The sequence below is a fragment of the Athene noctua genome, chromosome 9 (genome assembly GCF_965140245.1).
Source record: "Athene noctua chromosome 9, bAthNoc1.hap1.1, whole genome shotgun sequence".
In the NCBI taxonomy this organism is placed as follows: Eukaryota; Metazoa; Chordata; class Aves; order Strigiformes; family Strigidae; genus Athene; species Athene noctua.
This window is the reverse complement of record NC_134045.1, coordinates 12,820,693-12,834,063: the sequence shown is the minus strand read 5'-3', so window position 1 is coordinate 12,834,063 and position 13,371 is coordinate 12,820,693. Positions and strand designations below refer to the sequence as shown.

General features: G+C 33.9%; 1 protein-coding gene across 8 annotated transcripts in view; it reads left to right on the top strand.

Moving 5' to 3' along the window:
- Positions 1-13,371, top strand: part of PHKB (phosphorylase kinase regulatory subunit beta) — an 87,522-nt gene that overhangs the window by 38,515 nt on the left and 35,636 nt on the right. For all 8 annotated transcript variants that reach the window (XM_074913039.1, XM_074913038.1, XM_074913044.1 and 5 more), the window contains 5 exons: positions 409-606; positions 1,310-1,367; positions 4,809-4,886; positions 6,684-6,842; positions 11,034-11,128. In XM_074913039.1, the coding sequence (XP_074769140.1) occupies positions 409-606; positions 1,310-1,367; positions 4,809-4,886; positions 6,684-6,842; positions 11,034-11,128 (588 nt within the window). The remainder of the gene's footprint in view (positions 1-408; positions 607-1,309; positions 1,368-4,808; positions 4,887-6,683; positions 6,843-11,033; positions 11,129-13,371) is intronic.

Here is a 13,371-nt window from a genome sequence, read left to right as displayed (position 1 = left end):
GCATTGCACCTTTATAAAATGTTTGTGATTCTTTTTGAGCATGGGATACCCAAATATTTGTGTTTCCTCCAGGAGTAACCCAGAGGATATTTTTTGTTTCCAAAGACACAAAGTTCTAGAATGTATTCACATATCCCTGCAGACTATCAAGTAGGTCAGATTTTGAGTCAAATGACTTCTCTTTTAAAAAATCATATATCTGAATATTGGGTTTGTAGTTTATCCGTACACATCTTTGGAAGTTGTATTTTGCACACTATTTTAATATATTAGTACTATTATTTTGAAGAAGATAAGGTTATGTTCCAAATGTGTATTTCACTTAGTAAGTTAAACAGTCTTTGTGCATCAAGTAATTGTCAGAGATCTAATTAAATTTGTAATGTGCTATTTCTCTCACTCCTACAGAATACAGATGCAGCTCTTTTGCCCTGTCTTAGTTATCCTGCATTTGCTTTGGATGATGAGGTTTTGTTCACTCAAACACTAGATAAAATTATGAGAAAATTGAAAGGAAAGTATGGGTTTAAGAGATTTCTGAGAGATGGATACAGAACAGCGCTGGAGGACAAAACACGACGTTATTATAAACCAGCAGAAATTAAGGTAAAGGAATATCAGGCCTATATAAGGGCAAGTTTTGGTTTTCTAAAATGTTTTGCCAGTACTTAATGAACAAAACAATCAACCCCACCCAAAACAAGATCCCCTCAAAAACCCAAGAGAAAGCAAAAATGGACACCCCTGGTATTTGCAATTTGAATTGCGCAGTGATTCTGAATTGCTTCAAGTGAAGGAGATGCATTTTGTAATTTGGCATGTGCAGTTGTGAGGGATTGCTATATCAGCAAGTTAGTCGTTGATTTGTTTTGTAATGAATGTGCTTCCATTTACATTTAGGGTACAGTTGATTTCACATAACAAATAAGGAAGTTATTTATCATTTAATTTCACAGCTGACTACAGTCTGAGTGTATGGAAAACAATTTTGCTTTTGACCACAGTGTTTTTCAGTAAAGGTTATCTAAATGAAAATTTACTTTTTTTTTTTTTCCCCCTAATAGTTTCTCTGTGGAAAATAAAAGATAGATTATATAAATATTCTTCTTGAGAATGAGCCACAGCATATCCAAAAACACAGTTAAAGCGCCCATAGAATTAGGAAGCTGTAAGCTAAACAGAAAACTGATCTATTAAAATGTTTTTGCTTCATGTTTGTCTTTTTTAAAAAAATTATTTAATGGGATATTCAAATACATTTCCTTAAATCAAATTGATGAATTGTCTGATTAATTTTTCTTCTTTTCAGCTTTTTGATGGCATTGAGTGTGAATTCCCTCTGTTTTTTATTTTCATGATAATTGATGGTAAGTATAGCTTTACATTCCAGTTCTTTAAAGGTGTTAGAGATAAGCCCTTGGAGGAAAAATACAAAATGATTTTCCTGTCCTGCCAAAATAAACCATAATTCAGTGACACTAAATATCGGATTGAGAGTTCTGCCTCATGGGTTAAAAAACCCAAGCACTCAGCCCCCCGTATTTCAGCATTTTTAATGTGAACGGGTTTTAGAATATAACTCGATATGGGTTTGTTAAAAGCTTAAAGCTGTGACATTCAGTCCTACATTTCTTTTTAAGCCTTAAAAACTTTCACAGTATATCAGAACTTCGCAGCAGCTCATGAGAGAAAAGGAAGTGGGAAGAGAGAACACACAGACAACTGCATGTTGCAGCAGGTCTTTTCAAGTTGGATGTTCTGTGGTAATTGAAACGGAATTCAGAAGAGAAGAAAGCGAACTAGAAAAGACCTAGTTTCTCTTTGATATGCCTGTGCTTCCTGGCCACATTTTTCCACATAGCCTGTTAGTCTGATTTAAAAAAACAAAAAAAGCACAACAAAAAACCCCCCCACTACCTCGACCTTGTCTTGAGGGTAGAAGACATACCAAAAAAGTTCACAGGACGATTTCAGGATAGAAGCTAAAACTCACATAGAACAAAAGTATGAATAAGAAAATGAGTAAGGGTTAGAGCCATCAGAAAGACTTGTAAGTGAATGAAAATCTGGGCATCTGTTTATTTTCCCTTTAGCGTGTGGAATAGTTTTCAGATAAAGGTGGTGAGGGGCATAGAAATCTGCTGCCTGTCTAGACTCTTCTGAGGCCACCCACAGATTAAAATATTTTGTTTGAAGTGTAATAAGGTTTCACGATTTTTTTTTCTAAAGGAATGCTTGACATTTTTCAAAGAGTGATGCCCAAAACTGAGGAGAAAGGCACTGACATTTAATGCTGCCCACTTGCAGTTTTGGGAAGAACGAAAAAGATAATTGTCTTTAACTGAAGTTAGAAGAATAAAGAAAGCATTTTCTCTTCTTGCATTACAAAGTAAAAAATACATATTTTGCACGTAGTGTGCTTGTCTTTTTATCTGTACCACAATTTCATCAAACAGAACAATTTTGTTAGTAGATTTTTGCACATACCTTCAAATCCACAAACTTCCTTAATGCAAAATTTTAAGTGTATACAGAGTGATTTAAACTGCAAAAAGACAATGAAACAGAAGGAGTAGATTACCAGTGAATGTCTTTATAATTAAAACGTTGAAGAAAAGTTCAAGATGCTGCATTATGAATAGTGGTTCAGACGAATGCCTATTTGCCCATCCAACACACTTGCAGAATACAAAGGAAAGCCTTTTTGACAAAGTATATTAAACTCCTGAATATCTAGGTAACTCCTGATAGCTGGATTTTGTAACCTGTATAATAGTGGGATGGTGCTCTATTAAATAAGGAATGAGAGAGTCCTGTAAATCAGAGTCCATAATCCCCTAATTTTGTTCACATCAGCAAAATTTCTTTCCTAATTTCCTTTTTGAAAGATTAGCATATTCAAGTTACTATATATTTACTTATATTTTCTTTTCTCCAACTAATTAGCTAATCAACTTTTCTGTTTTGTCAATGACAGCTTTTAGGATTTTTAAGATATGGCGAATTAGAACAGTTTTGGCAAGTAGATACTATGGAATTAGTTATGCATTTTCCAGTAGTATTAAGAACACAGTTTTATTCCTCATGGATGATGATCATTATTACCCAGTTGTTATCTTCACTAGACGATTCTTCATGTGAAAGCAATTGTATTATCACATAAATGCATCTTTTATTCTTTATAGCATCTGCTAATAAGACAAAATTACAAATAGTCGGAATATCATATTGCTCTTACGTCATGACTGTGCCCAAGTGTTTTGAAATAGTTCAGCATGTCACTTAAACACACCATTTTTTGTGTGCAAACTTTCATTGCATTTGTTTCTCTTGGCAAGTGATTTCATTTTCTGTATATATACACTTGGGAATATTTGAAAATATAATGAACACCACTTGTCAAGCTTTGTTTTTGTATAGAACACTGAAGCATGGAAAGAAAGAAATCTCTATACAGCAGTCAAACTCCATCTTTCTACTGCACTCTGGCTTTTCAGTAGAATAATTTGTTGGATATTCTTAACATAAAAGATAATTAATTATTTGTGACATAAAAAATTAATACTTGTGTATATTGATACATATATGAAAAAGGTCACAAAACCTAACAGAAAACATACCTAAACTTAAACATAAAAACCAATAACAAACATATCTAAACATATCATACACATAGATGCATCTGTATATATACATAAATACATAAACATATCACACACAAACATATCTAACAAAAACCATATCTAACCTTTTTGTAATAAAAATGTTCTGGTATATTTGTTCTCAGTGGATGAGGTTGTGGTTTTCTTTTGTCTTATTTTTGCCTTTCAGCTATTTTTAATAACATGGAAGAATATGGTAATTGGAAAGGAAAACCATGGAAATAACTTAGTGAAGGATGTACAATGAAAACTTTTCATCTGACTTGTTCCTCTTTAAATGATAACAAATGTTCTGTTTTAAAATGTCAGTGTGACTTGTCAAAGTTCATCCACATTTTCCTTGATGAATAGAAATGCTTTTTGGTATTTTTCATATATCTTTTCATGTAAGAACTTCTGATGAACTGAACACTGGTCATGTTAATATTCTTCAGAGTCATTTTGGGATGACAAAATTCTGCTAGAAAAACATTTAAGATACTGGTACTCCTAGCTTACCAATTTCTCCCCAAAAGCAGCATCATAGAGTTGACTGTTCTGTTTAATATCTCAAGGTGAGTCATCAATTCTGAACATTGATAATAAAAAGATATAATAACTCTATAACTTACCAATGTAAACATTCCATCTAATATTTGGAGGGGAATTTTTCAATTTACTCCTTCAAATTCCTTTTTTTAGGAATTTGAAGGAATATTTATTTATTGGGATTTCTAGACAACTCACTCCCAGATCAATTCACAACTCTATCCTAAAGATTTAGAACCAGCCCGTTTCTCTCCACACTAGCACACAAGCTCTGTTTCTTCATTCTTCTATAATTAAGGAAGTTATTTACAGCTAGCTGGGCTACTTGTCTGTGTCTCTGAGCCCCTGTAAGTTCACAGCTTTACTGTCCCATGTAACTTGCCGTCGATTTCAGTTTAAGCTAATAAGAGATTGACTGATTCATGACCCCTGTGAGATTTAGCTGTAGCAGTGGGAATCTGCAGTCTAGTCTTTTACTTTTCATGAATTATTTGGTGTGTAGGCACTACCCCATTGAAAAATAAACACTAGATTTATGTTTTTTCTTCTTTTATGAACATTAAGTTCATGGAAAAGTTACTTCTTCCAGTAATTCAATTATTGTTTTGTTATTTTTAGGAGTTTTTAGAGGAAATCCTGCACAAGTAAAGGAGTATCAGGATCTTCTGGATCCTTTGCTTCAGCATACATCTGAAGGTATTATCTGATAATCATTCTTCTAAAAGACTGTAGCTTTTATTTATCTGAAATTAATAAAATACTGACATTCCTATTAATGAATATTGCAGAAGAGAAATAGTGTCACTGTATTTTCTGATGGCAAAATACTAATGCTCAATGTAGATACATTGCATCATAAAGTGTGGTAATAAAAGTAATGTTGTCTGCAAAAATGCTACTGATACAAATGTAAGATTTATGCTGTAACCAGTGATTCCTACCCTCCTTCACCTATGCTTCATTATTTACAAAGTTCACTTTGACTTTGCAGTAAAATATTAAATAGCAACAGTCAGATTGTTTCAGTGTTCCACCCAGATACAGTTGAGAATTACTTTCATCATTCATTGTCACTTAACTTAAAAATTTTTTTAAAATAACTTGGTATATGCATATGAAATTTTTTCTAGCTTATAGCAGTAAAGGCACCAACATGTTAATTTTAGTACAAACGTTCTCTAACTTAAATTGTACACTGTTAGTTTGAGTGGGAGGAAGAAAAAAATGGCCTGAGAACAGAACAGCTTCAATATACTGACAATCCAGTTTTAAAACTAAGCATCTTTAGTCACCTGTTCTTGGCATCTGTGGTACAGTTACACACATAGATGCAGAATATTTTAGGCTGACTCATTCTTTAAACTTAGAATACTTGTTGAAGTTAAGTTTCTGTAAGAAATACGTTAAGTTTCTGTAAGAAAGACGAACATTTCCTTACCAAATTTTCATTCCATAGCAAATTTTCTGACCTTGCTGATCGTTGCTTTTTTCTGATTATTAATGAGTTTGTGAAGTTCCGTGGACACTAAATTAATCTTGTTGTTCCTCTTGTTGAGTGTCATCAAGAATGTCTCATCTTGAAATTTCTGGATGTGTTTTGATACCTGACCCATTAGAATAGTCTATCTCTAATAACTCACTTTTCAACTTTTCTCAGCTTCTTGCCAGTAATTTTTTTTGTGTGTGTAAGCAAATAGTCATCTGCAGCTTTATTCTGTTTATCATTTGCTCTTTGTCCAAAAAAATTAAGAATTAAAGCAATATTAAGGTGAAATTTAATTTTTCAGAAAACATATTAATTTGCTTTTGTATTGCATATAATTAGGTCAATCATTTGTATTCATGTTTCTAAATTCTTGACTCTTGTCTGGTTAAAAAGTGGTGAAATAAAGGTTATTAATCTACAATGATCAGTAATACTTGTGGCATAATTCTAGATACAAGATATTCTATTTTCCAGCGAAGAAGTTATGCCATTTTGTTTCATGATGTTTCAAAATTTCTTTTTGCATACTTGCAAAATTATAGTTTTCATTTAATTAAATGTTTTACTGCATTTGACCAAGATTTTAGTTTTAAAAAGTTGTCTGATACAGAACTGGTGTTAAATGAGGGGAGGGAAAAAACCCCAAGTGTTTTGCTCTAATGCAGCTTTAATTTCTTTTGGTTATGGTTTGTTATCTGTACTGCATTTTGCTTTAGGTGAAATTTTTTTTTTTGCACAGTAAGTTACTACACAGACAATGTATGTGTTCTGTGAAGAAATTCTGTGGAAATGCTTTGTGAAAAATAGTTTTAATTTTGACATGGGTTTCCTACACTGATTGTGGTTTTGAGAACTAACAATGAATGACAACAGCCTGTTCAACTGTTGCTAGGGTATATTTCTTTCCTGTTTTCAATTCACTTCAGCTTTATTAGAGGACTACAATTAAATATTAATAAGGGAAGTGGAATTTATTTACTTACTGTACTTATTTTAAAACTCCGTAGGATGTCCTGTTGTACCCAAGTATTACTATGTGCCAGCTGATTTTGTTGAACTGGAAAAGAAGAACCCTGGCAGTCAAAAACGGTTTCCTAGTAACAGTGGACGCGATGGAAAGTTTTTCTTGTGGGGACAGGCAGTTTACATCATTGCAAAACTCCTGGGTAAGAGGCTGAGGAAATTTTATCGGGTTTTGATTCGTTAGAAGTGAAGGATATTTATCTTGTCAATGTTTTTGTTGAATCTGAACAAATACATTGTCTTGAGTTTTGAATGGACTGTGGGTGGCATGTGTGTCCTCTGCTTTGGTATATACATGATAGGCAAAAATTATTTTTTATATTTTATGTTAAAATTTTATGCTGCATGAAGCATACTATGGAGTTTACTAGAATATTTTATAGAATACTGAAAGTCTTCTAAACATGATAGGTTTCTTTTCTGCTGTTTCGTTCCCTGGCTTTCCCTCTTACTTAATTTTCTTCACAACAAAATATATTAACATGACACTTTCTGGGTTAACTATATCAGCTGCACCTGTACAGTGATGTTTGTAAGTGATCTATAGCATTTCATTCAAATTATTTACTGCTTTAAACAAGACAGGTTTGAATTTTGAATAGTTGCAGTCTCAAGTAAAGTTAATGTTTTCTTTAGTCTGTGTTGTTTTTACCCTTCCTTTAAAAAAACAGAAGAGACTAGATGAGCATATGAAAGTGCATTTCAAAGTTAGGCCATTGAAGCTTGTTAGGGTGAATTTCAGTCACAAATGAACTGTTGGTCTGACTTGAGAGGATTTGAAGGCTAATGCAAAAGCAGTTGTTAAGCCAGAAAAATCTTTACAGTTAAGATTATTTTTTTTCTTAATATTTATATTGGAAGAAAGATATACTACTTTAACATGCTCAGCATTTACTTGGTAATCAGTAGATTGAGTTCTGAAAGCTTTTTTCTGTGAACACTGTAAAGGGAAACAGGCTGTTACTAGTAAAAATGAGAAAGATGGAAGGGGAGTTTAAAAATTCAGGACTTGGCAAGAATAGCGAATGTATCTTTAGCTATAGAGGAACAGAGCCCGTCTGGTACTCCACCTGTTTGGTTTCACTGTATTCCTAGCATAATTCCTTTTATAGCTAACACTGTAAAGTAAATGCAGGCAATCTCACCTTTAGTGAAAAAAAATTTAATTTAACCTCTTAGTATTAAGTAATCCTCAAACGTGTGTGTGGGAATACTGTAGTAATTCTCCTGGTATTCACCTTGTACTAATATTTTTGCATTTTTATACCTGAGAAATGCTAGTTAAATAAATTGTAGTTATTGTTTGCTAAATGCTGTTTGAGTAATGTAACTTTCTTTTGGTTTATTTCAATTCTTTCCTTTGAACCTTCTTAGGTTCATTTCTATAATCATGCTAAATCTCTTTTTGAAATATTGTCATTAGTAACTGTTTTCTTTATTATTTTAAAACTTTCTCTCCACTGTAGTGAATACTTTTCATTCCTCCTCTGCCCTTTTTTTACAAGTATTTTTCTTCCTTTTCTGACATAGTCTTTGCAAATAGGGTCTAGATATTTTATCACAAAGCTAAATCTGTACACCAGTGACTGTCAGATCAGGAACTCCATTTATTCATACTGATTTATTATTGGTGCATTTGATTTTGCTCCATTCTGGGTGAAAACCTGCCTGAATAACAGTCTCGTCCTTGGTGAAAGTCTTTGTGTGTGTTACTTTGCTTGTTGGTGGTTGCTAATTAAGTGGAAGCCTGACTCCAAACACTTCAATTTCTGGGAAGGCATTGGTTTCCCATTTCATCATCCATTCCAGAAATTGTTGTGTTGCCTCAAGGGTAGCAATTAATTTGTATTTGCTCAGCCTCCTTGCTTCTACTGTGTAGGCGAGCATACAATATAACCTTTTCAGATTCTTCTTCTGTCTGTGGGCCTAGTGTCTGCCTGTGGAGGTCCAAATTTTTCTAAATACTGCAACATGAAACTGAGTCAATTCTTACACATCTCGCTGCCTCCCACAGAGGGGCAAACAGAAGTAGTGAAGTCAAAATTTTGATCCTGCTTATAAAAGCTCTGAACAACAGAGGCAATGAAAGTGTCTGCCTACCGCTGTTCGAAGTCACTGCATGCTTATGCAACTGAAAAAATTGTTTCTGAAGGCACAAAAGCATGCATTTTTGAGACGGTGATGCATTTTTTTAATAGAATTTCTTGCCTGCTCTGGTTGAGGAAGTTTGTAAAGCCTTTATGGTAGGCTCCCCATTTTTGAGCAAAGGGAGTGCCAGGTATTCAGCTGTTTATGCAACTCAAAATTCACTCAGTTTAGTCTTTCAGTTAGTAGCTCTCTCATCTTTCCTGTGCTTTTCCATATAATTTTTATATCTTGTTCTGTGGATTCAGTGCTGCCTGGAACTAAGTTATAAGTTATTTAGCAATATTTTTTTGGAGTATAGACCAAATGGAATAAAAGTTGTCAGCTGTCACTGGTGTAAATAATGAGCTAACAAAGAAAACTCTGCATTTGCATTCTGATATGCTTGTGTTTGTGGTAATGGTGATGAATATTCACCGAGATTCTTCTTTTAAATAAAATTGTAAATGTTGAAATTTAGCTCAAATTTTTTATTAGCCTATTGGTACAGTTGTTTTAAATACGGAATTATTCTGACTATGTATTAATTTCTGAGCAGTGTAAATCAATGTAAAGAAACAGTGGAAATGGAACACCTGTTCTGGAAACTGCTCTTGCTTTTAAGAACTATGAGGCAGTCTGTTAATCTTGCACTCATTTGGTTTATCAAGTTTATAGCATCAGCAGCCCTACAAATAATTTAAGTAACTTACATGCCTTTAGCCAGTATAAGAAGTCTGACTGTGTGGACTGGAGGGTAGATGCAGATTACCATTTTCCTTAAAGTGTGTTTTGGTAACACATGTGTCAGTATATTAACAAATTGTCCAATGTAATTTTTTAATCTATCTTTGTTGCATTTTTTGAGGGGGGGGTATGTGGGTTTGGTTTGGTTTTTGGTGTTTTGTTTTGGTTTTTTAACATAACCACCTGTACATAGATTGTGACTCTGCAGGAGTAGTGCAGAGCAGAAGAACGGGATCCTTTCCTGGCAGGAGTCAAGCTGCATTCTCTCAGCAGAAGGCTGAGGACAGGAGATGGTCCTGGTATCTGGTGGCTGATGGTCGCTGGCAGAGGTCCTAGCAGCAGCAGGCTCCTTCGTGCCTTACTCAGTGAACTGCCCAGCCAGTGTCCTTCACTGTCTGCCCATGCGTTTTCTTTGCACTGCACTGTCTATTCTGCTCTTTCCTAACACTGCTTGATCCAGGACATATTTTGAGTTTATAAAGTGCTGTCTTAATTTACTACACAGTGTAGAATTCAGAAGCATTTTTCTTCTCAAGACAGTGTTGTTTTTTTGTTGTAGCTGAATTAAGCTAGTGGAGTCATGAGTTATTTCTCTTTCAGATTAACAGCTGATTCCTAGTGATTTCCTTTTTAAGAATATGTGCAAAATTGTTGATTTATTTATGAGAAATGAAAATGCACTGTGACCTTCTCTGTAGCAGACATAAAGTAAAGATTGGACAGTTTCATGTCAAAATGAGATTTTGATAGAATGCTTATTTGAAGGGCATAATAGCTCACAGTACATTGTGAACCTTTATTCAAGGCATTTGTTGAAACTTTAATAGTATCCTTTTATTGGAGTACTTTTTTTCAGGGGAAGGTTAAAATAATGGAATTTTAGGTTTGGAGGTTTTTTCCCCATGTAAAAAATTTCATGTAGAAATTGCTAGGTTTCAAATATACATAATTGAGGTAGTTTACAGTTTCTTCTTGAGGTATCATATTGAGAGATAACTTTAATATCCCTTGTCCCTTTCAGGATTATAGTTGTGTGATTACCTTGAGATGGAGGCTGTCTGCTTTTCTTTAAAGCTAAACAGTTTTTGCTGGTAACCATTGAGTTCCTAGTTAAAGTTCCAGAGTAATTCCATGGTTGTGGATTGAGGGCTTTTCATGTGATTTGTGGAGTCTGTTGACTGCATATATTCTTTTTAATATATGCAGCATCTCTGTGAAAAAAATGAAGGATTGTTCTTATATACTACAGTACTATAATTAGCTGTAGCAAGAATGATGCTTGAGTCATTAGTTTTAAAATTAATATAATTTTGCAGAATGTCCTTTTGATCTGTAAATAATTGATCTAAAACAAAGATCATAGCAGCAGAACCAACAACATAAAATACATTTGCATGTCTCCATCATAAAAGCTGCAGAAAGTACTGAAGTCATTCTGTATTTTTATTATTGTTTACTTTCAGCTGACAAATTAGTAAGTCCTAAAGATATTGACCCTATTGGACGTTATATACCTCCACAAGATCAGCGGAATGTTAGCATGAGATTTTCAAATCAGGTAAGCATAGGCTTACTATTAAAATATTTCTACTAAAATATTGTCATCTGTGTGTTCTATACCATCTTCTAATATTACAATTAAAGTGCTAAAGGAAAAGATTAAATATATGTACATTTTCTTAGCTGATTGAGGATTCCTTTTAAAGGAGTATTATAACATCTGTAGTTTTGGGGAAGTGATGCATGTTTGCCTTCAAATTAAAGTGGTGCAATCAAACTGATACATAAAATGTAAGTTTAAATAGCTGCTAATAGGTATGATTCTTTGAGTTATACCTCAGGAAGGCAAGAGGAAGCCTGCTTTTTTTTTAATTCCTTCATATTAATTACCACTTCCATGTATCAGTGTTTTTTGTATTTAGAGCTCCTAAGAGCTACAAGGGTGAGGTTCTTTTTTGGTGTGTATGGTATATCCATGTGTTCCTGTATTTGGCTTAAATGCAGAGCAGGAATGAGTGCCCAGGGGTGGGGAATGCTTGAAACATTGTAATCCAAATCCCAAGTAGACAGGATAACAAGACAGAAACATGGCCTGTATGTAGGGGACTTTTTTAAAGAGGTAAGAACTGTTATTATGGAAATGTGTAGCTAAGAGATGTTTTTCAGCCTTTTTATTTCTTGATATAAGGAACACATATTTGAAAAGGACCTTGTTCAGCATGGTGAATTTGTTATTGAAGCCTAAAATGTGAAGCATTTATCTTAAGATTTATTCCAAGATCAGAAGTGAACAGTTTTTCTTGTTGTATCCAAATGGTGCTTAAAACCTCTGTTTCCTACTATTTCCTGTTACCAAGGTAATCCAGGTGCCTGGGTGTTGTCTCATTCATAGTGAGATTTTCATTGTTCATAGTGCAGCACTTCTGCCATGCTAATACGAGATAATGAAAGCTCAGTGATTTCATTTGTTCCCAGTTTCTTTCTTACATCATGGGATTATGAATGCTTCAGAAATTGTGAGCTGCCAATACCACATGTCCATTTAGGAGTGCCATTAGAAGAAGCCTGTATCAAATCAGTGTTGTGTGCAGCCCATCAAACTTTTTTTTTTCTTTGATTCTTGAAACCAATAACTTTTAATATGCCACAGCACAGATGAACACTTTGAAGAAGATGATGGTTTGTTCAAAAGATTGTGCATGCCTTTCTTTGATACGCAAAGATAAAACTATCCAAGTTACTGCATGTGCTTCTTAATGTGGGTTAGAAAAAGGAGAGGCACTTCTGAATTAGTGGAAATTCTAGATGGCTGTGGCATCAGGCACCTGATGAAACCTCTGAGCAGCAATGTAGAAACTGTGGCCAGAATGGTTATTGTCCCTGCAGTGCTAACCAGGTGGTTGTGGAATTTCATTGGGATTGTTTGTATTGTAACAGGTGCTGCTGTACTTTGTGAGGTTTTACTCTTAAATTAGTATCAGGGCAGAATCTTTGTTGATACAGATGTTAGTTCAAATTGGTCATCATTAGGAGAATCATTAAAAATTGAAAGGCAGATGCATAGATGTTATCAAAGTGAGTGAGGTATGCTTTATCAGCAAAGGTCTTGCAGTTAAAGTCAGCAAACTTCCAAGTTCCAGCTGAGAGTCCTGACCTTGACTTTTTTAAATCCACATTTTATATTTGCTTAAAGAATTTGTCGGAATATTTGATTATGCCATTTTATCCAATTGAGCTAATTTTATGCAAAATCAGTATTTAATATTTGCCTTAAAGTGCTAGAAAAATGACTAAAAATAAAATACAAAATGAGAACACGATGCATCTGAACTATGTCTTCAGAAATCAAAAGCAGTTTCTTCTTTTTAATCATGTTTTCTCTTTTCAATATAGCTAAAGAACTACTGAATTAAATTGAACAGAATAAGTGAGGATATGTAAAGATTTCAAATGCCTGAGTGTATAAATTTTGTTGAAGTACAGTGTTTTGGAAGGTGATGTACCAAAAAGAATGCTTTTTTCATTTTAGTTGAAGCCTTGTGCTGAGGAAGTATTTCTTAGAGAAATACACTTTCCGTGTAGGTGTATTTTCGTATCTTGATTACATTGACTATAATCTCTATAGACACTTGCCACTGAAAAATGTGATTAATTTAGTTTATTTGTGGCTTTGGTGCCACTACAAAAATATGTCTGATGCCCACATTGTTGTGTAGATTTAAGCAAGCAATGAAAGCTGTTTAAAGTATTCCAACCTTAGTTCTATGAAGAATATTCTAGAATTAGTTAATGTAAGGTAAT